Source organism: Siphateles boraxobius, unplaced genomic scaffold, assembly GCF_051911475.1.
Source record: "Siphateles boraxobius isolate OS27281-9 unplaced genomic scaffold, OSU_SipBor_1 33, whole genome shotgun sequence".
NCBI lineage: Eukaryota > Metazoa > Chordata > Actinopteri > Cypriniformes > Leuciscidae > Siphateles > Siphateles boraxobius.
This window is the reverse complement of record NW_027508953.1, coordinates 7,580,081-7,606,134: the sequence shown is the minus strand read 5'-3', so window position 1 is coordinate 7,606,134 and position 26,054 is coordinate 7,580,081. Positions and strand designations below refer to the sequence as shown.

The following is a 26,054-nucleotide window of genomic DNA, read 5'->3' as shown; positions in this document are numbered from 1 at the left end:
ACCTGAGTTCATTCCTAAAATATATTTTCTGACTGTCAACAGTATTTTCTTTTTATGGAGTGATTAAAAAGAGAAGATCCTAAAAGGAAGAACAAATGTTTTCCTGTTTCGCCATTTTTTTGTAATAGTACATATTTTTGTAATAGTACATTTTTTTAGACAAAAATGATGGTGAAACTCTTGTGTTTCCAGTTCCAGTTTCCAGTAATTCATTGCATATTGATGAGTGACTGTCTTACAGCTCTGCATCAGGTATAAAAGTCTCTGATTATTTCTGATTACAAACCAAAAAAATCAGTAGAAATAAAGTAAAAATCTGTAATAATCAGTATGAATCTAATAATGTAAGTTGTTAAGTGTTCCTTTAAAATATATGTACCAATGTTGGTCTACACACAAAAAATGAACAAAGCCTAAAAAGCCACATCTGTTTTCTTGACTGTAATTGCTCATATGTTTTTTTCTCCAGATTTCAGCAGCATGAGTGGACCTAAAATCTTGGTTATAATAATCTGGATATTGAGAGGTGAGAGACTTGGTGTTGTTGATCTGTTGGGTTTGAAATATAAGCCTAGATAGTTTTCGATTAATGAGCAAATACTGAATGAGTGTTTATGTCGAAATGGTGCTATTTATAAGGATGTGTGACAGTTTAACTCACACTTCTATTGTGTTGTAAAGTTAAGCAGCTCAATGCTTTGGCTAATGTAGAACATGTCCTGTGTGTTTATTTATGAAGGTGCTGAAAGCAAACCATGGGAAATTAAGATGCCTCAGAATATAGATGTGATAAGTGGCTTCTGTGTTCAAATACCATGCCAGTTTGAGATCTCCGACTCATTCAAAAAGTACCTAAACAACTCTGTAGAGGCAATGTGGAGAAAAACAACCACAGAAGGAGCAAACATGCTCAGTTCGGAGATGTTTCTAAAAGGAAATGTGATTGGCAACATCTTAAACAGAAATTGCACTACAGTGTTTCACAACTTTCCTGCTGGATTCAGTAACATGTATTTCTTCAGACTTCAGGGTCCTGAACCTCTCATGTATACTTTTAGGCAAGGAGTGAACATCACAGTCCATAAAGGTTGGAATCCTTATTTTATTAAAGGATAAATGCCTTTTTTGGAAGGGAGTGGGTTGGGTCATCATGGGGTGGGTGAACACAGTTAATGTCTTAATTCTCTTCTTAATTCCAAGACGTTCCACCGCCTATCCTGAGCCCACATGTTCAGGTGCTGGAAGTTCTAGAGGGCACCAAGTTGACATTGACCTGTTCCACTGTGATCGCATGTCCCTCAATACAACCTCTGATGCAATGGAACCCACAACTAGGAGAACAGCTCACAACAGCCCTACAGGTGAAATGTAATGTCAGGCAAAGCTTGATGATTGTAAACTACAGTTCTGCGTCCTGATGCTTTAAACTTTTTTTTCCTAAGGAGGATGAATTTGGACAGACAATGATGGTCTCCTCTCAGATGTTCAATGCTACGCCTCTAAATGACCATCTTAAAATCTCCTGCACTCTTTTGTACTCCCAGGGCGCCAAAAGACCAGTTGAGACCAGCGTTCTCCTCAGAGTGCTTTGTATGTGAAAGGAGAAAGGAGAAAGGAAAGCCGTCATAAAGCGAAAAAGCAATTATTTTTATGTGTTATATTGGCCCTATCCCAAATGGAACACTAAAGCCCAAAGTATCCACTTTATTTTGCGGCCAATTTATAATTTTGATGGGTCTTGCTTCTGGTGTCATTCGTTTTCTTACCACATTCTTTTAATGTATAGGCTAGGGTCTCAATTTAACATGATGGTTTGTAGCGCAAACATTTTACAGTTTACTGTACTTTGATATATTCTTCTCCTTATTACCCTACAGCAGCTCAGAAATTGAAAGTCTCCCGCATATTTTTTCTTTATTTTAATTCAAGACATTCTGTTTATTAAAAATTATATTTTGAATCTCAGATTTTTTATACTGGTCTCAGACTTTTGGGTGCCAATGTGTGAAATAGTGTCTGAGCAAGTATTATGTACAATTAAAGGACACAGGTCAATCTTCTCTTTCAGATGCTCCCCAAAACACCATAGCCCTTGTGAGTCCACCTGATCCAGTGTCTGAAGGCAGTGTGGTGATCCTGAGCTGTCACAGTGATGCCAACCCTGCAGTCAGACGCTATGAGTGGTACAAAGACAGTGGATCCGGGAAGCTGGTTCTGGAGAATCAAGGACAGACTCTAACAATTATAGCCAGAAGTAATGTTCAGGGTCTGTATGTCTGCAAGGTCTACAACAACCACGGGGCCGACCAATCGAGGGCCGTCGCTGTGGGCATAAACAGTAAATATCTTGCTTTTAGCAGAACCTTTACTAAGTTAGTTAACTTTACCATTTCTTTTCAGAACCTTGGGTTTTTGCTAGCAAACAAGCTACTTTTTTCAAGGAATATCAGTGTACCATGATAAAACTGAGCAACCTGAGGTAATAAACAAGTATGCATGCTAAAATATCAATTCTCTTTCTTACGCGGAGCATCGGGAGGTCCGATTCATTTGAGTGATTTGATTCATTTGGTTGGTTCTTTTAATCAATCATTCACAATTTATTTGAATCCCTGAACATATTGCACTGCATTTTATGTCTTCTTTTTTTTGTAGCAATTCAACATGTTGCTAGATAATATAGCTTATATAATCAGAATCAGAATCAGAAAGAGCTTTATTGCCAAGTGTGCTTGCACACACAAGGAATTTGTTTTGGTACTGAGGCTTCCAGTGGACATATACAAATACAAATACAACATGAAACATAATACTACAAATTATAAGAATAAAAAATAAAAATAAAAATATATGAGAATAAAACTATCACAGTTGGGTTTAGTCAGAATAGACATTTTCAGATTTACAGATTATGAACCTATTTACAGTGTTTTGAATATTATAAATAAATAAATCTACATATAAGTATCACCTGAGTTGTAGGATATTGCACTAAACAGTGGGAGTATTGCACTTACAGGCATATGCCTTGGGAGGTGTGTTAACTGTTCAGGAGGGAAATGGCCTGTGGGAAGAAACTGTTCCTGTGCCGAGATGTTCTAGTGGCCAGTGATCTGAGTCTCCGTCTTGACGGTAACAGTTCAAACAGGTGGTGTCCAGGGTGAGTGGAGTCTGTGATGATTTTACCTGCTCTCTTCCTCACTCTGGAAGAGTACAGGTCCTGGAGGTTTGGCAGGGGGGCACCAATGATCCTCTCCGCAGTCCGGACTGTCCGTTGTAGTCTCCTGATGTCTGATTTGGTAGCTGAACCAAACCAGACAGTGATGGAAGCGCACAAGACAGACTCAATGACGGCTGAGTAGAACTGAATCAGCAGATCCTGTGGCAGATTGAACTTCCTCAGCTGGCGAAGGAAGTACAGTCTCTGCTGGGCCTTTTTCACAGTGGAGTCAATGTGATTGTCCCACTTCAGGTCCTGAGAGATGATAGTGCCCAGGAACCTGAATGACTCCACTGCTTCCACAGTGCTGTTCATGATGGTGAGTGGGGGGAGTGCTGGGCTGTTCCTCCTGAAGTCCACGATCATCTCCACTGTTTGGAGCGTGTTCAGCTCAAGGTTGTTATAACTGCACCAGGCAGCCAGCTGTTCAACCTCCAGTCTGTAAGCAGACTCGTCACCGTTTTGGATGAGACCGATGACAGTGGTGTCGTCTGCAAATTTCAGGAGCTTGACAGTGGGGTCTTTAGAGGTGCAGTCATTAGTGTACAGGGAGAAGAGCAGTGGGGAGAGAACGCACCCTTGGGGGGCTCCGGTGCTGATTGTGAGTGTCTTGGATGTGTGTTTCCCCAGTCTCACTCGCTGCTGCCGGTCCGTCAGGAAGCTGGTGATCCACTGACAGATCGAGGATGGTATGGAGAGCTGGGTCAGTTTGGCTGTGAGAAGACCAGGCATGATGGTATTGAAGGCCGAACTGAAGTCCACAAAGAGGATCCTTGCATAAGTCCCTGGTCTGTCGAGATGTTGCAGGATATAATGCAGTCCCATGTTGACTGCATCATCCACAGACCTGTTTGCTCTGTAAGCAAACTGAAAGGGATCCAGCAGGGGTCCAGTGATGTCCTTCAGGTGGGCCAGCACCAGTCTTTCAAACGACTTCATGACCACAGACGTGAGAGCGACAGGTCTGTAGTCATTAAGTCCAGTGATTTTGGGTTTTTTGGGGACAGGAATGATAGTGGAGCGTTTGATGCAGCAGGGAACTTCACACTGCTCCAATGATCTGTTGAAGATCTGCGTGAAGACCGGGGCCAGTTGGTCAGCGCAGGCTTTTAAACAAGCAGATGAGATGCCGTCTGGGCCTGAGGCTTTCCTAGTCTTCTGTTTTTTGAAGACTCGGCTCACGTCCTCCACACAGACCTTAAGCTCAGGTTGGATGGCAGGAGGGGGGAGTGATAATTGGTGATGGTGAATGTGTGAAGTGCAGATCAGACCGGGTGTGTGGTGTGAATGAGGGCTTTTCAAACCGGCAGTAAAATTTAATTTAAATCAATTTATATAATATAATATAAATCAATTTATAAATAATATAATATAGCTTATATTTAATTAGATAATTTTTATTAGCAGGCAAACGCTGTTGCAGGAATAATTGACTCAATATCAAACACAAGACATCACATGTCTTTGGAGAATGACATGGAGAATTCTAGTAAGTAAAACAGGAAGAATATGATTTCAATGTGTACAGTCATGTGTATTCAATTTAAGGGGCAAGGAAAATACTCCCTTAAATCAAAACTTTTTTTGTTTGCTTGTTTGCTTGTTTACATGTCTAGGAGTTTGCTGCATGCTTTCTTTTCATCATCCTGGACATCTTTATGTGTCATTTACCCATAATCACTTTAGTACAGTGATTTCATCTATGCTTCACTAATGATGAAGGCGATTCATGACAAATTCTTTGGATGGCAGTGTTGATGTGGCTGCATAGGGAGGAATAACTGGACACACGGTTAGATCTGAGTGTAAACAAGCAATTAAATTAGAAACTACAACCAAACCACATGAAAATACATTTGTATGATTATCAGTGGGCAATTCGTCGATGTGTAAACTTGCTAACCTTAAGAATGTTCATTCTCAGACCATGTGTAACTGCAATGTGGAAGTAATGTGCTTTGTGTGAACTTCAGTTATGTATCTCCTTGGGTGTTCTTGTGGTATGCAAGGAAATAAGCTGTTTTATATGTCATAATATAGTGACGTAAAACCAGATAAATCTTTTTTCTCTCGCTCTCTCTGTCTGATTCAGGTAGCCAGTGCTCCATTGCAACATACATTATATGTGGCCTTCTGACGCTTTTCTTAATCCTCATTACTGCAGTGGATTTGGTCAAATACAAAAGGTGGGTTTTGAAAAAAGATTGCAAACAGCAAGAACTTTGACATGATGTTCAGCCTGTTTCTAAATATGATTTAGTGTAAGAAGATCAGCTGCACTAATATATGTAATGTCCAGGTGGTACGGACGTAGGCCAGTAAGAGCTGTACGTGTAAACATGGGATTTACATGTTACTTAAAAATGATTAAAAATGAATGGCCAATATTAGAGAAAGATGCATTTTGTGTAATATGTTGTAGTTACAGTATCCACCAGCAGGGGCTAATGAGCCTATGCCAACCAGTCACCTTGACCCTTTGGCATTTCTGCAGGTTTATTGACTTAGTTGCAAACATTTTTCATTGAACTCTTATTATACATATATTTTATGTAAAATTCATATTCTAAAACCATCTAAATGACAGTCACACCTAAATGAATCACACAAATATTGCAATAATGTTGTCACTTTTTTTTACACTGGAATTTGAATTGTTACTTAAGTTCTACGCAAAATACTGGTAATATTTTTAAGTTCTGCATTAGTAAATGCATTAGCTATCATGAACTAACAATGAGCAACTTTATTTTAGTATTTTTATTTAGTAAAAATCGGGTTATTTATTGATTGCTCATGTTAGTTTACAGTGCATTAACAAATGTGAACTTTGGATTTTTAAAATGTATTAGTAAACGTTGAAATTAGCATTGATGCTCTATCTATGCTCTATTCGTTGCTAATTAGTAACTAAAAACTAAAAAGAAACCTTATTGTAAACTGTAACCAAATTATTTCATTTCTTCTCTTTTCAGCCTGTTAAAAAGACTTCAAGTAAGTATGACACCATCATAAATCATCCCAAGGTATAGAGCAGATAAACAGAGTAGTATCATATCATAGCACAAACTTTGCTTTCGGGTAAATTTGCAGAGCACAAACTGGGTATGGAAGATTTATCATCACAACAATGATGTGGAAGAAATTCATGGGTTCAAGATATTTGTCATTTTCAAAGACCTTGCAATTGCATTTGTCTCTCGTGCTATTAGGAGTTTGAAGGCATGAGAGGATCCATGATGTATGCCACCCTCCACAGGACCAGTGACTCTGTGTACAATGTTATACAGGTCAGTGTTTTAGTATTAAAGGTTATTTTGTTAAACCAAACAAAAAAACTACATTCTTCTATTTGAACGTGATTATGCTTGACATGCAAGTAGGCCGAAACTTTGAAAGATGCATTGATGACCTGCTGCAACAGTTGCATTTGTTAAACAGCAGTTGTATTCCATTTAAGTTGTGTTTTGATACTATGGGGATTTTTCCATGACCTTATTCAATCAACCGTTAAATCAACAAGATGAATGGTTATCAATTTCCTGAGGCAGGAAATAGATAGTTATATTTCTCAGAACACATTGCAAGCATAAGTTGTGCAAGCATAATAAACACTGATGGACTGATCAGATGCTCTGCTGACATGTGCAAAAGCTTTGGGATGTGAAACATCAAATTTGTATGAAAGACTAAAATGTTTGTGCAATGATCATCAGTTTTCTCATCTGAAAAATAAGATATCTACATTTTATACATTGTTAATGTGTAGTGTATGACACACTGTATGTACTATGCACATATATTGTATATTTCTCTTTACTGCAGACGAGGGACGGTAGAACTGAAGATGACTACGAAAACAGAAACTTGAGTAAACAATAGCCCAAGTCGGAGCCATGGCTAGAAGTCAGCTAGACACAAAATGCTGGGGTGCCCATGTTGGAGACGCAGATTTTAATTTTAATCTTTAATCTCGTGTGGTTTTCTGCTCTTATTGTGTTTCGTATCTCTACTTTTGCTAGCAATGAAATGGCAAACATCCAAATAAAAAAAAGTTAAAATGGCAGAGCAGATATCATCTAAAGTTGCAGGTTCTTTTGTTTCATTTTATTTACATTACTATTTAATTCAATTAGATTGTTTACCCCCTGAACGGTGTTTATACTTTTATTCAACAAGGATGTATTAAATTAATTAAAAGTGAGAGTAAAGACATTTATAATGTAGATTTCTATTTCAAATAAATACTAATTTAAACTTTTTTTTTTATTATCAGTTTACACAAAGATAAGCAGCACAACTGTTTTCAACATTGATGATAATAATAAGAAATGTTTCTCATTTGACAACATTCATGTGACACTGAATTCTGGAGTAATGTAATGCAGACTTGGAGGTGGTTAAAAAAATCGATTTTTAATAGCCTCTTAACAACCTCCCCATACAGAAATGTAATATATGTCAATATATGTATATTACATATATAATGTCAGTGCCCATGTAGCCTATGTCTGCTGCCTATATGAGAATATATGCAAAATTCATATATATAAAACACATAGACATATATGAAACACATATTTCAAAATATAGCAAAAATGGCCGTTTTCATGTAAGTGCCATATATTTTCCCGTATATGCACATAAATGTTAAATATATGTAAGACGCATATATGTATATATGCATTATGTACTTATTTCAATGCATCAGTATCACATGCATGTATGTTTACATACATTTATTAAATATGTGAGAAACAAATATGTATGTCACATATGTATGCTTAATGTTTTCCATATATGCGAGAAACCAATACTTTACTGTAATATATGCAGATATATGGTATCATATATGGATGAACTCAAATATTTTCTTCACATGTTTGGACACATAAATCTTCATATATGTTGCAGGCATATATATTGTGTTCTCAGATAAGTCAAATACATGTATAGATATATGTCATGCTATTTAAAATATAAGTACATATATGGCCATATATTACATTTTGCATAGGTCTTAATGATAGTGTGTAATATCCATACATCTACATGTTAAAAATATCATGACATATCATAGAAATAGGGAAAAAAAGATTGTTGGGTTGTAACACTGTTCAAAACAGAGACTTAACAAAATGGGGCAGTGTATAAGCCAACATTTGCCACAGTTGTGAGATGGTTATTTTAAACAATATTAATGAAGGTCTGAAATACTTTCATTTGTAGCCTACCAGTCTAATATGGGAATGCTATGATTCAAAAGCTGCTAATGGGTCAATTAAATGTTACTAATCATGTAAAGTTTTGTCATCTTTTATTGGAAACTTAACATTTTATCAAGTTTTGATAACTACCTTAATCGTTTAAACAACTGAAAAGATATCACGTATAATATAGCCTATATTACATCAGCATAGAGAGTCAAATTCATGATTACTCGGTTAACAGTTCATCTATTATTGCAAAAATTATGAAGTTAAGTCAAGGATAGAAAAGTGTTGAAAATATTAAAATCAGGAATGTCAGAAGGAGAATGCATGCATAGTTCGAGCATAAATTTTTTTCAGTCAAAACACGTTGAACGATCGATGCAACCGGCGAAGTTTTTTAAATGGCATGCAGTGTGAAGTATTTCATTCTGTTCATCTCTCTATTTCATCCCTGATCTGGATGAAAGTATTTCATTCTGTTCATCCCAGTATTTCATCCCTGATCTGATTCAATTTCAGCGAGTGAAGAACAAATTTATACTTATGTGCATTATGTATTAGATGTGTTATCGTCTCTGACAGACAGAAGGGTGAAGCCGTTCAGGCCGCCATGTTCTTCTCCAACAGGTGGATCGTAAGGTAATAATCTTTTATTTCTTAGCCGCCAATATTCGGTGAAGTGATTGATGATCCCCATGAGTGTAGGAGTTTTTTTGTTCTAATATTCCAAATGACAGGAAGTTTTTGTCGAACATGATAATGTGCATGAGGGGGGTACTATGTTTGACTTTGGGGTAATTATAAAATGTGCTGGAGACGTTCAAAATGCTTTTTACGTAATTCATTATTTTATGGAATTAAGTTTATTTCATGGCTTAAAGGGTTAATTCACCCAGAAATTAAAATTCTGTCATTAATTACTCACTCTGATGTCGTTCCAAACCCATAAGACTTTTGTTTATCTTCAGAACACAAATGAAGATATTTTTGATGAAATCTGAGAGATTTCTATCCCTCCTTTGGCAGCTATGCAACTACCACTTTGACACTTCCAAAAGCTAATTAAGAGATCGTAAAACAAATCCATATGAATCGAGTCCAAATTTTCTGAAGAGACTTGACCTCTTTATATGATTTTTATTTTATTGCTTTAATTCACATACACATTGATCAGCGAACATAAAAAGAAGCTCATCCAAACCCAATGATGCGGGCGAGAACAAACTTGCTCAAACGTGCTGCGTAACACGAGAATGAACTACCATGTTTATATGTGAATACAAGTAATAAAATAAAAATGTAGGCCTACATTGATTCTCGCAAATGAACATGCTTGAGCTTCCGTTTAACACAACTGATGTAGCCTACTATATATTGATGAATCAATACATAGTATAGTATTGATTGATTGATAGAGATATTGATTGAGTATTTTATATGTTAATAAAACTTTTCATATGGTCTTATGATCTTTTTATGAACCTGTAACTAAGTGTCAAAGTTGAGTAGCTGCCAGGGACAGAAAGCTCTCAGATTTCATCAAAAACATCTTCATTCGTGCATGTTCCGAAGATGAACGAAGGTCTATGGGTTTGGAACGACATGAGGGTGAGTAATTAATGACAGAATTTTCATTTTGTGAACCATCCATTTAACCATATTGCATGTTACTGAGAGACAGACATGTTTAGCTGGTCAATAATGTTACATTCAGCTGTCACATGTTTGTTGGTTTTTGAAAATCAAGGAGTGGTTTTGATGCACAAAGTTGTATCTATTGTCTCTTATTACAAACATCTTTTATTTAAACCGATGAAAATGCAGATCCTGTTGTAAATAATAATGGGGGGGATCACTTTTTAAAACTATTGTTCCATTACAACCCCTTAGAAGTTTTTGACTCTTAAATCAAAGTTTGAGACACGTAATGCAAAAAAATAAAAAATAAACAAGTTACAGGCATCAAAAGTGTGTTAAACAAACTCCCTAGGTGAATATAGAAGCATCCATCTTCCTTTTTCACCACTTTATTAACTCCATCGTGTTGGTATATCATGAATGTGTATGCTTGTTTTGCGGGTTGAAGATTTGTGCAACTTAACATTAGGTGAACTCGTAAATAAATGAGAAAATGTTTCCTCTTCCTCTCACTTTCACTCAATCCTTTATTCACTCTCTCTCACTTTCTCTGTCCGTCTGTCTGTCTCTCTCCTGCATTCTTTGCATTCCATTAGTCACTGAGAAGCAGATTAGAGATGAAAAACGGTGTGACGAAAACGGAATTCACACTCCCCTCCCGTCAGCTATTTTGTGTGTGTGTGTGAGGATGTCGGTGTGTTTGTGCATCACAGGAAAGTCCTCGTTTTGATACTGTGGAACTACTGAGGAATTGCATACAAGTAATATGTTGTCTTTGAATATTTCCATCTGCAAGAAGAAAGATTCATAATTTGAAATAGCTGATAAATATTGCAAACTTTTGACACAAGGCTTGGGAGGATGAAGAACAAAATGCAACATCAACATGTTAAGAAATCTAAAATAAGGCAGCCTGTCAGTTATTTTCGTATCGTTTCCTATGATATTTGTTTTATTATTATTTGTTTGTTCCTGGCTTAAATAACATCAGAGTCCATCAGCCAATCAGAATCATCAAGCATTTATGCTGTGCTCTATCTATATGCTATGGTAACATATATACATCTGGAAACTATTAACTAGAGAGGGATGAAAATACTTTACATACAGCGTCACTTTTAGTGTCTAGAGACAATACATTTGAATGGGTTAAAGGGATAGTTCACCCAAAAATGGAAATGTTGTCATCACTAACCCTCAAGAGTTTTTTTCTTCTTCTGTTGAACACAAAAGAAGATATCTTAAAGAATGTTGGTGTGACGATGCCATAAGTTACCCCTAATTTATGTGTATGACCTGTGTTTGCTTGGTTTATATTATTCGTATAAATGTTTGTTTCTTTTCTATTATTGGTTTAAATATAAATTTGGAAGTGCGACCTTCCTGTTCCTCATTTTATGCCATCCCAAGGAATTCCGGGTAGTGTAGGCATAGTCTATTTCCCAGTGTGAGCAGAGGGGGTCATTGTTTCATTGTGTTTATTTTGATAGTATGTTGTATTGTGTTGTTTATTGTTTGTATTTTTTTTTATTAATGTTAACTTATTTTGAATTTTATTTTCATTTAAGTTTATCTATTTATGAATGTGTGTATGTATATATAATTTCTATTTTCTCCTCCCCTATTTGCATAGAATGGTTGAACCATTGAGTATGAAAGGATCCATCATGTCTGTCTGAGTCAGTTCTGGAGAGGGTCATCTTTATGTGATGTCTCTCTTTTATTCAATCTCTCTCTTATGTTCTTTTTGATTTTTTGTAGTCAATAAAACTTTGAATTGACTGCAAGCAGTGTATCCTGCCTTTGCTCTGGCCATGTCCCAACAGTTGGAAAAAGATCAATGGCTACTGTCAACTATCTGGTAAATGTGTTCAAAAAAACTCATTCAGGTTGGAACATTCATTCATGGAACAACATGAGGGTGAGTAGTGATGACAGAATTTTCTTTTTTGGGTGGACTATCCCTTTAAGGGTCAATAACAATGGTGTTCACACTACAGGAAAAGTCTCGTGATGATGTCACAAATGACTGGCGCTTGGTGCAGACTCACTGATGATGACAGATGCTTGGATCATCCCCGAAAAAATGTGCATGTGAGAGCAAGTCTGTGTGTGTGAGGCCATTGGAAGACATTAAGTCATAGTAGACTGTTATGACTAAAACTATCCTGTTCGTGCATGTTGGCCGATATCACATTCAAAAAAAATTCAATTATCTGGACATTCTGGTCATTCACTGTTTTCGCAATTTCGCTTGCTTGACTGGAAAGAATGTGGTTTTGCCAAACATAACAGTGGTAGGCCACAAAAGAGATTTAGGTCAGTAAGACTGTGAGTTATTCGCCGCCTTTGAAATTGTTTTGGGATTCCCCTTTCTTCACTGATCTAGGACTTTTTGGACCGTTATCTGACCCCTTCCTCCTGTGCCAGGGCCTGGGAATTCTATGCTTTTTATCTCTGTATACTGTTTCCTTGTTAAAAAAATAGAATGAGAAACAGAAAAAAATATGTCTTTAAACCAATATCCTGGTTTAGTGATTTTATACTGTCATAGGCAGTGTATGGAGCATATTAATACGTATTATATACGTAGGGAGCCATGCTCATGACATGCAGAAGAAGAAAAAATGCTGATAGGTCACATGACAGTGACATGTTGGATGTAGTACGTCTGAATTCCCTTCATACTACCCAATATTCATATACAGTAGAACATACTTTTTTTAATGGTCATGTAGTAAGTTCAAATTCAAATGTAGTACCTACTCAGGGTACGATTACACGACAGTGATGTACTAAAAACAGAAAAGATTTTCCTACACACACACAGTGTATAGCACAACTTGGAAAAGCTCAAATATGGAGCATCCGATTCTCTGTGATCAGTTCATTAATAGAGGGAAGGATGCTGTTTCTGCTTGATCATGCATTCCTTTGCAGGAATTTAAACGCATCAAATAATCCACCCACTTGGGCTAAATGTGGTTTGTCTTTTGCTGTGAACGCATCCGAATATGACACAATGAACTTCTGCCTACTGAGCATTAACAATCCACCTACCCACCCCTGCTTTATGAAAAGGTTACACTGTCAAAGAATATGATGCAACTTCCGATACTGCAGAATAATGGATGAATGTTGTGTCTGGACAAAGCATGTAATTCTAAACGTTCTGTGACATAGAGCTGCATGATTTCAACAAAAGATTAGAATATCCTGTAGTGAGTAACATTTTTCCCTACTTTCTTTGGGAAGGGCACTAAGGTGTTTTCCCCATCCATTGATTTTCCACCTGTTGCATTGGAGAAAATGAGATTAAACATCATCATCATCACCATGACATCACCCAGTCGATTACTACTCACTTTAATCGCAATTACTCATTATTATACGCTTTCTCCATGCCCCATAAAAGAGTCATGGCTGACCGTGTATAAAATGCCATCAGTCACTTTTTGCTTTTTTGCAGTGCTGCATCCACACAGCCAGCATCACACAACATAAAAGCAAAATGACAGAGTGCATTTTTAACAATTTCAAATTAGTGTGAATACAAATGATGGGAATGCACTTAATCTATAACTGCATTCTGAGTACACTAGACCACAGAATTCTAGGCTACTCTCACCACTTCCTGAAGAGGTACAGGATATGACCCCACACAGTGTTAACAGTCATTATTCTTATCAACATGTCTCTCTTTGCCTTGCCTTGTCTTGGGCAAATCAAGAAAGGAAGAAAAAAAGAATGAGTGAGAGATGGAGAAAATGAAAGAGAGAGAGGTAAGGAATGCATGTATGTGCATGAAGGCATGAAGACACTTGTGCATGCTGTATGTCTAAGTGGAAATTACAGTGAGATGTGTCAGAGGAGGCCAGGCCGACGAATGTGGGGGGAAATGGTCAGTCGGGAGACATGCGTGGGGGGCTTCAGATCTTCTAGATTAGTGTGTGAGTGTAGTGTGACTGTTGTGTCGTGAACTGCACCTAATCTATCTAAAAAAGCCTTCTCATGCCTCATTGGGGTCCATCATCTCTGCAGCGTTTTACAATGTTGAACTGTAATCTGATACAAGTCTCAGTATACATATATAATATAACAAAGACAAACTGGTGACTATCAGATTTGGGGATGAATATGAAGAAAACATTGACATGTAACATGTAATTGACATGTAATAGAGTGAGTATAGTATATACTGTAGTGGAGTATATACATAGCGGAGATGCTTAACGCAAGGTTGTTTGCGTTAAATCCAAATGTAGAAATCCAAAATTAGGAACATAAGGGTCTGGAGACATCAAGTTGTCAGATATAGCAAAAACAATTGAGTTCTTCAGAAAAAAGATATGTCTAGTGAAAGGGGGTGTGTAGGTCTGGACTTTTTTTTTTTTCATGAATGTGAATGAGTCACAGTGTGTGTGTCATGGCCCATACTATAAATGAGAACACTTTCACTAGTTCCAATGTTAGTAGAGTGATAAAGACAAGTTTGTACACAGTGTTTAATACTTGTTTTTCTTTTGGATTATCATGAAACGTAAGTTCTTTCTTCATTTTTTTCCCCCACTTTACAACATAGCCACAGGAATGAGTTTAAGTGAAGGCAAAAATATGTAAACTGTAGAGGGTGGGTCTAAATGGGTAGATAGGTAATAGGTAGATGTTAGAGATGGGTGTTGTGTCATTTATATTATTTTAAAACATGTTGTGTTTAACTCTTAAGGAAATGCTTTAATTATGATTATTTATTGAGAAAGAGTTTTTCTTTGATGTGTATTTAGATTTCTGTCATAATAGTTATAGGGATTTAACAACCATAACACCTAATATTCAGATTAGTTGTCAACCAGTACGTTTTTTTTCAGTGTTTACTGTAAATTATTAGTTAAAATACTTTGGTTCCCCAAATCCGGAATATGTGGTTGGAATTCTTAATAAAAGGTCTTAATAAAATGTCACATTAAGGTCAAAGGTCAAGGTTATTTTCTCCTAATCAAATCAGACTGACCATTTGTACCTTTGAAGGCATTTAACCCACTAATTTATATCTGGTCTGTTCTGTAATTATATTAATTCAATATAGTTATATTAATTCAAAATACTATTAATATAATGAGATTCATAATATTCAGAATATAATAATATTTAAGGCAGTGTTATTTTTGACTAAAACTAAATGATTTTCAGTCATTGAAATACAGCTAAAATAAAATATATATAAATATTACATTAAAAACGTAAATGAAAATTGGAAAAGATGCCTTGGAGACTAACTGAAATAAGTTTAACTTGAAGTACTAATACTTAAAATAATTCAGTATTCAAATTTTAATAAATAGTAGATAATCCTGTATAATAATTACTGACATTATAACACTGTTTCAAGGCTGTAGCGGGATCAGAGTTCAAACCTCCGTCTGTAAACATTCTTACATTGCTTTTGCATGATAATGTCCAATTTGAAAACATGTATGCGTATTGACTCGGATCAGTAAGAAGCTCGTAACTGAACAGTTGAGCTATACTAGGGCAATGCTATCTCAAAATTGAGTTGACAGAAGTGAAAAGATGCTATCAGAGGGAAGCAAACATTTTCCAACACTAATGCAGACAGAGGATGTCTGCGAGTGAGTCAACAGCTGTTGAGCCAATTGAGTGTGATCTTTCACTTCACAAAAGTTTTGATGGAGATCGCCACTATCAAATCTGAAGGGGTTGCACGCAGCGGTTATCATTGACCTTAACAATTTCTCCATTTAGAAAGTTTTCAAAGGATCCTAATTGCGTAATAGCCATTAATTTCCTTCTAATGCTTATCAAAAGGTTAAATCACAGAGTTATCACATATCTGTTGAGTGTATTTGAAGGCCTACGACCTTCAGACAGACTTCGGCTATGGCTCATTGGAGTTTGCTGTGGGTAAAGACTGGCGGAAACATCAAACGGGCTGGGAATTAGCCAATTATTAGCGGTTAAAAGAAAGAACTGCATTAGGCCTATATATTTTTCCCTTAAGGAAATGCAGAAAATGCTGCTAAAACTTTGTTTCTATACATGTGTATTCTCTCTCTGTTTAGATTCACTAGTTTTACCAGTTTGAAATTTCATGAGCTCAGGCATGAATCCTTTAATCCAAATAGTGCATCTCTTAATTTTTTACATCCCAAGAAACCCGATTGCAACGCACCCAGCTACCCAGTGTAACCATTACAAACCAAGAGGAAGAGCTCTCCGTGCAAATCCCTCTGCTTAGATACAAGATTTTAGGGAGTAAAACAGCTGTTCAGGACACACACTGAAAGTATTGTGACTCAGAGCGACTGTTTCAGATGACATTAATATGAAATTCTATTTGTTTTCATGCTGACAGTGTCAACTGACTTCACCTTTCCCCTCATCGCCTTGATTACTTTTGTTGAGCTCTTCGTCTTCGCCTCAGCCCGTTCCGCTATACCACAAAGAAAAAATGATCTGCGGATGCTTTACCAAGACATGCGTAAGCTATTCAACATAGTATCTCAAGAAAAGCAAGAGGTAAGTGTCAGTTTGCTGCTACATGTTTATGTTGATGATTTTCTAATTCATTTTAAATGTCCCATGCAGAATAAAATGCATGTACTTTTTGGGTCATTTAGCTTACTGTTTGTCTGATTAAATGCTTGACATTTTTTAGAATAAGCTGAACGACTTTGAACAATCGCTCACATCCCTGCCCTCTCTGGACTTCAGAACAGAAGACCTGAAAACACTCGAGGTAGTACATCAACATCTTATTAACCTCTAGTCTTTTTTTCTGTCTCAAGAAGACTTACTTTTCGACTGTATATTTGTTATGAATAACATCTGAAATTAAGACCAAACTGTTCATTGAAAACCCCAAGATTACGTTTATCTCCTCCCAACCAAAAGGCCCGACTGAAAATTAAATGCAAAGAAATTCAGACAAGTGCCATTTTAAAGCATGGTTTACCAAGAAAGAATGACGGATAGACAGAATGATAGTTAGAGAGACCGATTGTTATTAGTTTAGAATATATCTAGTTTCAAAAAAAAAATATGTGCGTAACATCTGTCTCCTTTTGGCCCACAGGTGAGCAGTACCTTAGCACAGCTGTACTCTGGTCTTAAATCCTACAAGTTCCATCTTCACTGGATCCAGCAGAAACAAGACGAATTGGGGAGTGATTATTCTAAGACAAAGACTATCCAACTCATCAACAGAGTGCTCGCACAGGTAAGAAGAATAGTGCAGCTCACCTACAGAAGGAAATCAAACAATATTTAAATGACTTAAAATCTGTCCAAATAGATGCAAGATACATGCGTAAGATCATGCTAACTGATGTTATATATAGTATGCTATAAACACACTACCGTTCAAATGTTTGGGGTCAGTATGATTTCTTTTTCCTGAAAAAGAAGAAGAAATTAATACTTTTTTCAGCAAAAATGCATTAAATTCATCAAAATGACTTTAAAGGGTAACTAAACCCCTGGTCAGAGCCTGACTCCACCCACTGGCAATATTTGAAAAATGCTGGAAAAGTGGGCAGAGCCCAGCAGAGGGGGGCGTGCACCTGAGACGCATCTGCCTGTATGGAACCTGCCTACGTCACCAACAATCGCTGCGTCACGAACCACCGCAAACATCCAATAGGAAAATTAAACTGCAGTAGCCACCGTTCAACCTGAAGAGGGCAGCACTCCGACGTTTTTATACCATATATTGTAGAATTAGAGTCAATGAACAGCATTTATGAAGCTCCATTCTAACAGATCATTAACTAAAAAAAGTTGTTTTAGTGTTTAGTTACCCTTTAAAGATAGAAGATTGCTACAAAAATTATATTTCAAATAAATGTGGTTCTTTTGAACTTTCTATTAATCATTTCTGCCAAAAAATAAAAATGCATCACGGTTTACACAAATTTGTTAAGCACCACAACTTTTTTCAACATTGTTTAAGAAATGTTTCTTGAGCATGAGTTTCTTGATTTCTGAAGGATCATGTGACACTGAAGACTGAGTAGCCTAATGATGCTGAAAATTCAGCTTTGCATTACAGGAATAAATTATATTTCAAAATATTGTAAAATGGTAAAAATATTAAAACATGTTACTTTTTACATAAAATATGTAAAATGCGCCAAATTGGCAAATTTTCATCATATATATATATATATATATATATATATATATATATATATATATATATATATATCAACATGCTAATATGATGTAGGCTAAACAGTGCAACTTAATATTTGTTTAAATTGAAATATAAAAAATATATTTAAAAAATTTACATCAAGAAAGTAAGTTTGGGTAAACGCAATAAATATATATTTTATATATAAATGAAAACTAATCAAAAATATATTTACGTAAATATTTTGAAATCTATAACCAATATATTAAATTTGGTTACACTTTATTTTGTTGGTCCTCTTTGCATATTCTGTTGACTAAGTAACGTTGCACCTAGAGGTACATGTCAACTAACTCTCAGAGTATTAGTAGGGTATTAGTAGAGTGGTAGGGTTAGTAGAACCCTTGTTGGGAACCATCACAATAAAGAGTTAGCAGATATTAAGCAGACAATAAAAAAGTGAAAATAGGAGGTGGTTAAACAGATTTTCCAAACCTTCTTACAGATTGAGACGCCACCTTCTGAGCCCGGCCACCCTTCCCTGCCTCCTCTGAAAACAGCCTGGGACTTGTACCAGGCCAATGTGGAGATCAACGACAAACTGTACTACTTTTGTAATTGGTACATTAGAGCGCTGAGAGGCCTGAAATCGAAACAATAGTGATTATACAACACCATTTGTCGCCAGTAGCTCGCAGCTTATCTCTATGGTGCAAGTAAATGCATGGCGAGGTCAACAGGCATTGTGGTAGCATCGTCTGTCTTGCCTTAATGTTTGAAGGGATGGAGTGAACTTTCCAGCCTTTAGAAGTCATCTTCCATCAGTTAACGGTTCCTTTGTGTGATGTTGTTGTTTTAATATTATTAATAAGTTATGTATTTAATATTTATTGAATTGAGTTTTTTGTTTACAATGAAGGATTTTTTTTATACATCGAGTGAATGAGGAAAAATAGCACTTTAAAAATATTAAGTGTCTCATTTTAATAATGAAATTTGTATGCAAAATCAGCTGCAGGCAGTTGCTAATAATGACCAATAGGTGTCGCTATAAGGTGTGTAATAATGACTAATAGGTGTCGTTACTGTGTTACAACTGTGAAGTATTATTAAATGCAGTTTGGGACCTGCACTCCTCTACTTATTTTTGTTAAAAGTTAGTAATTTTGCGAGAGGTAGTGAATCAACATACTTGTTAAACAACATAGCTATCTTTTAAGGTTAAGGTTAGACTGTGTTTGACAGGAATGTTGACCAGAAGTTGATCCAGTAACACGGCCTACTTGGTAAAATCATCATTTGATCCAACTCGGCATTCAATACAAAACAACTTCCATAGTTTTACTCGGGCTAATGGATGCTATTGTGAACATATTGAAAATACAGTACCTTGAAATGCACTCACTACCTGTAAGTTGTATTTATTCGCTGCGATTACATGTTTAGTCTAAATTAAATGTAACTTAAGTGCCAACATATTGCAGAGATGCACTGAAAAGACGAAAAAAGAATCTTGAACAATGCCGAGGCCTTTTTCATTTCAACAGACTATTTGTAGAGAGGAGAACAAATATACAGTTTACATGATAAAGAAATTGTGTTAATATCTGATAATCAATCAGAACGCGAATTCACATTTTGATTTGACTTTGCAAGCTCAGTCAGATGGATGTAGACTGGGAGAGTCCCAGATGTCACTTTTATTTTTCATACTTTTTTTATACATATCTATGTATTTATTTTTGTATTTATACGTTTTATTTGATTATTTAAATGTCATTTTTCTTTCAATAAAATGATTTGCATCAAACATGCAGCTTCTTTTTTTTTTTTCTCAAACTGCTTCAGCAACAAAAAACAATCTAACCGTCACATTATTTCCGATGTTCTGTATATAATTATTAATACTTTATATATTTGGATTTTCATATTTGTTCCGAAAATAAAACTTGTGCGACTTGTCATAGATTTATAAATAATTCCCCTTCTCTGTCTAGCTGAGCATTTTCACAGATAGTTGAGCTCAACTAGATCCAGACATAAAAATTGCCAGCAATAGTGTAATCAACCATGATTGTCAAAATCTTTGTCGTGATGACTAATAACAACCGGTGCAGAACAAGGAATAGGATATGGATAAAGGATATGTCACATGACTGTGTGTGAGTTTAAAACCTGAAAAGTCAGGACTTGGCACGTCCGGCAGAAAGAGAGATCTCCGATGCAAGCGTTTTGCGTAGCGCTCTCTCACAGCTGTTGGATTTGCCATACTCCCTGAGAGAGAAATTGATCATGCTGGCCAGCAACATAACCATTTTTGGTTAATTAATCGCACTGAATTAAACATTACATTGCCAGCCCTAGCCTACATGAGGCGCAAAATGGGTTTGCTAAAGATTCAACATACAAAATGTGAGAGCGATAAAGACATCAGAGAAAAAACTAAAAAGTTAGGGGTTTTGCTGTGACAAATGACCTGTTATACAAACCCAAAGGAACATACTGTCAGTGAAAACTCTGTAACATCCAAAAGGAGGGGGTAACAGCAGCAAGAGCACATGTGAAAGAACTAGGGTAGGTAGAGATAGAGAGGGGTGGGAGAAGGAGAGTACAAAGCAGAGGACATGAGAGATCCATTATCAACCAGAATATGCACTCAGCAGAGGCAAAAGAAACCGTAACCTCCAAGTTGATTTATGACTGGTTACTGATTTGACCTGCAGCTTTCAGTGACCTGAGTTTATGGACAGGCTGATCAATAGAGAACAGCACCTCGAAGTTCCCTTTCAGTCTTCAACAACAGCAAACATGACAGTAAGTCTTTTCAATCCTTTCGAAGTGTACATTCAGCTGTTGCATAAACTTATGATCATGCCAATTATTATTGCCCAAGCACATATTTTTAAAAGATTTTCTAATAGCATGAATTGTACAATAATTTAAAATAAAAAAAAGAAATATTTTACATATGCGTATATGTACAGTGTCAGTAAGACTAATGTTTTTGAAAGAAGTCTCTAATGCTCACCAAGTCTCCGTAAACCGAAACACTGCAACACATTTTTAAAATTTAAAGTGTTTTGTATTTTATTATATATTAATTAGTACTGTCAAATCGATTGATTGCATCTAACATAAAAGTTTATATAATATATATGCATATTATATTTATATATGCGTTTACACACACATGCATATACTTGTACTATTACACACGTATATTATATACACACAGACTATTATGTTAGTTGTGATTATTCGCGATTAACCGATTGGACAGCACTAATTTTAATATGTAATTTAGTCCTGTGATGTTCTTCCTTAAGAGGAAAAAAAAAGATTGTGATTTTATATTCGGCAATAGTTTCACAACTAAGATAGTCACAATTAGAGAAACAGTTGCAATTACGAGAAATAAAAGCACATTTGTGAAATTTAAAGTAACAATGACCTTTTTACTTTTCTTGTTAATGGGCTTGCAGTCATATTTATGTACAGAAGTGTTTATTTATTATAAAGTTCAGTCTTGAATTGTAAACTGATTACTTATTACTGGCTACATATCACAACATACCAAAAAGGTATATACTGTAATTCAATGATTGCCAACATTCACAAGTAATCCTAAAGAATTTAGATGTGCTGCCCATTCTGCTGTTCTTGACGAGGGGTTCACCAAAGGTGACTTTTGGTGAGCTGTCTGTCCTCAAACAACTCATGCCCAACAGGTGCACCTTATACCTCTTATGCAACACTGTCCCCCTTCTTCAATACCCCAAACCGCTGCTTTACTAAAGAGTGTAAACGTTCTGCTTTTGGGACACCAAACATTCACAGACTAAAACTGAAAACATCATCCAGTTAAAATGTCTTCAATTCAAATTATGTATGATATTTGATCGGTTACCAATACTATTGCTGAACAGAACACTTAATCCTATGAAACTCAGCTGATACCTTGGGTGTTTAGGGAGAGTTAAGATGTGTTGACAGAATAAACAATCCTCAGAACTGAACCTCAAATCACCCTTTCGCTGTAGTGATCTTATAATAGTATGTAATGACAGACCCCAGGAGTATATCTTTGCTCCAGCTAGATCATCTTTACTTTCAACATGGCATTTTGTGGTGTTTGGTCCCCTTGTAGACAGCTAGTGAAACATTGTTTGACATGCTACAAAACAGTAAAGAGGGGGAAAAAAACCTATGGGAACTATCCTATGGGCATTAAAATAAGACTTTTAGCGTGCTAATTGGTAAATAATGACGATCTAATGGAAAATGATAATGCAAATTACATTAAATGTTAAATTTTTGCCATGTCCATCGTCAACGTGACCATCTAATTTTGCTTCTTGCAGACTGCCACAAGACTTTTGGATGAGCTGTGTCACTTAACTGTTCAGTCTCTAGAAACACTGGAGCCCTCAGATCACTTCCAAGTTATTAAACTTCTTGGAGAGGGTTCATATGGCAAAGTAATGTTAGCAGTGCACAAGAAGAGAGGTAAGTGATGACAGCCCTATGTTGCTTTGTTTTTCTCTCATCTGATCTAATCCACACTACATCAAATTTATTGGTAGAGTGCTTGATTACTGTATACTGTTTCCTTCCTACCGTTGACAATATCTCAATTTGCATGTAATCTAGGAACCCCAATGGCCCTTAAATTCTTTCTGCGAGAATCCACATCTCTCCTGTCTTTTCTGAGGGAATATAACCTGTCTTTGGCCTTTTGCACCCACCCCTCACTTAACTCCGCTTTGGGCATTGCTTTCTCCACTCCTACTCACTACGTGTTCGCCCAGCAACCTTGCCTCTACGGCGACCTCTATGATGTCATCGTTCCTGAGGTTGGTAAAAGCTTGACATCAGTTACAAATGATGATTGTTCTAAATGATGATTGTATATGATTAATGGGAATTGCATGCAGGAATTAAACATCTATTTGCATGCCACAGCTGACTAGTCCAGTCGAGAACCTCAAAAAGGTACATCTCTTGAGTTGCAATGCACATAAAATTTAGATCAGGGTTGTACAATACAGCTCATGGAAGGCCAGCTTCCTGCAGTGTTTAACTCCAACACTAATTAAACTAACCTGAACAAGCTAATCAAGGTCTTTAGAATTCTCAGAAACTTCCAAGCAGTTCCAAAGGATCCAGGAGGGCCAATGTCCTCCAGAGATTAATTCTAACTGGCCCCAGATCATTTGCCTGGATGTTTCAAGTAATACTGAAGACCTTTATTAGCTGGTTCAATTATAATTGCATCCAAACTCTGCAGAGTAGTGGCCCTCCAGAAGCAGGATTATACACCTAAGGTTCGAATCAGTGGCCTGTACTCCCAACACTGTACATTTTGGATGTCTCCCTATCAAACACAGCCGATTCAACTCATCAGCCTCCAAGACATGAAATTTGTGTTAGATGATGGAACCATCCAAAACCACTGGTTTAGATGGAGTGAACAAAAAGGAAATAACAGGCACAGTAGTTGTTCTACAATGGCTGGTTGCTGCATGCTGTAGTTATTTATTTTACATTCATGTGTGAATCTTTTGCAGCGGAGACTGTTTGGCTTATAATATTGTAGAAGAGTGGTTTTCAGTTCTGGTCCTATTGACCCACCAAAACCACTGTTGTAGAAGATACTTTAAAGGCTTAAGTTGTATGATTAAGTCATGTCCAAACTCCTGGAGGGCCACTATCCAGCACAGTTGGCTCCAATCTTAATAAAGCACAGATGAACAAGCTAATCAACGTTTTAGGGCAGGGGTAAGCAACTCTGGCCCTTGACATCTACTGTCCTGTAAACTGTAACTCCAACACTAATCAAACACACCTGAACAAGCTAATCAAGGACAGGATTCAGAAAGGGAGGTGAGTTTGACCATGGTTGGAGATAAACTAGAGGACAAGAGTTGCCAAACCCTGCTTTAATGTTACTAGAAATTTCCAGGTATGATTGTTGGGGCAGGTTGGAGCAGGACATTGGCCCTCCAGGAAAGGTATTGGACATCCCTGGCTTACGTGTTAACTTGATTTCTTGCAGGTTGGTCTGGAAGAGAGCCATGTCCAGGGAGTGGCTTCCCAGATCAGCGGTGCCCTCTCTCACCTTCATTCCCTTGGCTTTGTCCATCGTGATGTCAAACCGGAAAACATCTTCCTATGTGACAGTGACTGCCGTTGGGTCAAGCTTGGTGATTTTGGCATGGTTAAGGCTGCAGGGACCAGGGTACCATGCGTGTGGTACAGTTCTCCTTACTGCACTCCTGAGGCTGAGATTGCAAGGAAGAGGGAGGAGATTGATTTGGGCAACTCAGAGGTGGATGCCAATGGGAACAAGCCAAAACGGGACTCTGAAAATACTCAAAGGATGTTGGTATCTGTGGATCCCAGTACAGACAGCTGGGCATTAGGCATTCTAATCTACGCCATGCTTATGGGGAGCCTTCCGTGGTCTGAGACTGTTTCAGACAACACTGCATATAAAAACTATCTACAATGGAGCAATTGGGAAGGTTCAGCATTACAAGAGAGAGGGTCAGATCAAACTGAGGACTTCCACCAGGTGGCAATCCAGTTTGCAGCATTCACCCCTCTTGCGTCATATCTTCTTAAGTCCCTGCTCTATCCACAGCCCAGGCTTCGTGGCAGGCCAGATGAGGTGGGAAGGTACCTGGGAGGAGCCTGGCTATCGGACAAGGATGTCAGTAGATGATGCAACAAAGTATGGACAGGACTTAGGTTATCACCTGGACTATTCACTCTTGACAATCACATTTTAGGTTCTGATGATAACAGACAGTTCTAATCCTAAAACTGTTGTTTAATACATTTATAATTAGTTGGGAGTTTTCCCCCCTAACTGACCATTACAGATCTTAAATGTAAACATTGAAGCTTTTAGAATACCCCAGAAGAGTCCAGCAATATTGCTATACTCCAAAACAATGTGCGTCCTACAAAGATAAAACTATATCTGTAAACAGATGGAACAGATGTTGAAATTGTTAGTTGCATAGTCAATGTACGGTGGGACTTGATATTGTCCATCGGGAATTGGAACGATGGCTCATTGTCGTTGGCTATTTGCTGTGGTCTCATGTAAGTGACAGGATGCTGGAGCAGGGATTATAAGTGAATGTTTTTGACAAGAGTTTTTAAAAATGTTCACGGATAAATCGTTTATAATAAACAATGCAAATATTTATGCTTTTAACAAACTATGCTCATTATGTCATCTTCATGTGGGGCACTCTATGTTGTGAGAGTAAAAAGGAGCATATAGTATATCTCAAATTTCAGCAGATAACATTCAGACACATACAAGCACTCAGACACTATGTGTCCTAGATTTAAAAATAAACCTCCGACGATTAATAAAACTCTTTCAGCCATCATCACCTCTGTCAGACACACAAACGCACACGCACATACGCACGCACGCACACACACGCACACACACACACTTGAAACCACATACACAAGCATGTACAAACAGAATCTTCCAGATCTTTAACCCAAAGTGTCTCACACTGCGTTTAAACCTGTCCCTCCATTCATCGACACCATACACACACACAACAGGGTGATGTTACATGTAACAGATAAGTCTTTGGCTTGAGTTCAAACTCTTTCAACTGATCCATGAAAACATAACATTGTAAATTACAGAGTAAATATGACAACCATATTTGCAAAATACATGGAATTAATAACATCTTGCAGAAATTCTGATAGATTTATTTACAACCGGACAATCAAATAATAATAATAATAATAATAATAATAATATACAGCTGTAATCAAATGAAGACCGCCTGAC

At 36.9% G+C, this 26,054-nt stretch overlaps 4 protein-coding genes across 6 annotated transcripts in view; 3 read left to right on the top strand and 1 right to left on the bottom strand.

Annotated features, from left to right (window-relative positions):
- Nucleotides 1-26,054, bottom strand: part of LOC143701746 (uncharacterized) — a 134,618-nt gene that overhangs the window by 99,726 nt on the left and 8,838 nt on the right. The gene's annotated exons all lie outside the window — the stretch shown is intronic.
- LOC143701739 (Schwann cell myelin protein) lies at nt 191-8,524 on the top strand. Of its 3 annotated transcripts, none has more exons than XM_077195305.1 (10): nt 191-252; nt 470-526; nt 740-1,087; nt 1,201-1,361; nt 1,443-1,590; nt 2,069-2,338; nt 5,313-5,406; nt 6,196-6,214; nt 6,433-6,510; nt 7,046-8,524. In XM_077195305.1, exons 2-10 carry the CDS (start codon nt 481-483, stop codon nt 7,100-7,102), a joined length of 1,221 nt encoding a protein of 406 aa, XP_077051420.1. In that variant the 5' UTR covers nt 191-252; nt 470-480; the 3' UTR covers nt 7,103-8,524. The 3 variants fall into 3 exon arrangements, 1 of the variants encoding a protein (XP_077051420.1); XR_013190160.1 differs by lacking the exon at nt 7,046-8,524 and adding an exon at nt 4,625-4,709 and having other exon boundaries at nt 205-252; nt 2,069-2,479; nt 6,433-6,449; XR_013190161.1 differs by lacking the exon at nt 7,046-8,524 and adding an exon at nt 4,625-4,709 and having other exon boundaries at nt 205-252; nt 6,433-6,448.
- Nucleotides 16,435-18,902, top strand: il11b (interleukin 11b). Its single transcript, XM_077194812.1, has 4 exons — nt 16,435-16,608; nt 16,748-16,828; nt 17,165-17,308; nt 18,729-18,902. Exons 1-4 carry the CDS (start codon nt 16,435-16,437, stop codon nt 18,882-18,884), a joined length of 555 nt encoding a protein of 184 aa, XP_077050927.1. The 3' UTR covers nt 18,885-18,902.
- On the top strand, nt 20,419-25,452 carry LOC143701743 (serine/threonine-protein kinase SBK1). The gene is made up of 4 exons (XM_077195308.1): nt 20,419-21,037; nt 22,585-22,729; nt 22,874-23,076; nt 24,279-25,452. Exons 1-4 carry the CDS (start codon nt 20,966-20,968, stop codon nt 24,945-24,947), a joined length of 1,089 nt encoding a protein of 362 aa, XP_077051423.1. The 5' UTR covers nt 20,419-20,965; the 3' UTR covers nt 24,948-25,452.

What these genes read in the sequence shown, in the direction of transcription:
- LOC143701739 (XM_077195305.1), top strand. Translation starts at nt 481, where the DNA reads ATGAGTGGACCTAAAATCTTGGTTATAATAATCTGGATATTGAGAG. An exon ending in AATAATCTGGATATTGAGAG is followed by an intron (nt 527 to 739) that starts GTGAGAGACTTG and finishes TTATTTATGAAG; the next exon opens with GTGCTGAAAGCAAACCATGG. An exon ending in CGTCGCTGTGGGCATAAACA is followed by an intron (nt 2,339 to 5,312) that starts GTAAATATCTTG and finishes TGTCTGATTCAG; the next exon opens with GTAGCCAGTGCTCCATTGCA.
- il11b (XM_077194812.1), top strand. Translation starts at nt 16,435, where the DNA reads ATGCTGACAGTGTCAACTGACTTCACCTTTCCCCTCATCGCCTTGATT. An exon ending in TATCTCAAGAAAAGCAAGAG is followed by an intron (nt 16,609 to 16,747) that starts GTAAGTGTCAGT and finishes GACATTTTTTAG; the next exon opens with AATAAGCTGAACGACTTTGA. An exon ending in AAGACCTGAAAACACTCGAG is followed by an intron (nt 16,829 to 17,164) that starts GTAGTACATCAA and finishes TTTGGCCCACAG; the next exon opens with GTGAGCAGTACCTTAGCACA.
- LOC143701743 (XM_077195308.1), top strand. Translation starts at nt 20,966, where the DNA reads ATGGACAGGCTGATCAATAGAGAACAGCACCTCGAAGTTCCCTTTCAG. An exon ending in CAACAACAGCAAACATGACA is followed by an intron (nt 21,038 to 22,584) that starts GTAAGTCTTTTC and finishes TGCTTCTTGCAG; the next exon opens with ACTGCCACAAGACTTTTGGA. An exon ending in AGCAGTGCACAAGAAGAGAG is followed by an intron (nt 22,730 to 22,873) that starts GTAAGTGATGAC and finishes CATGTAATCTAG; the next exon opens with GAACCCCAATGGCCCTTAAA.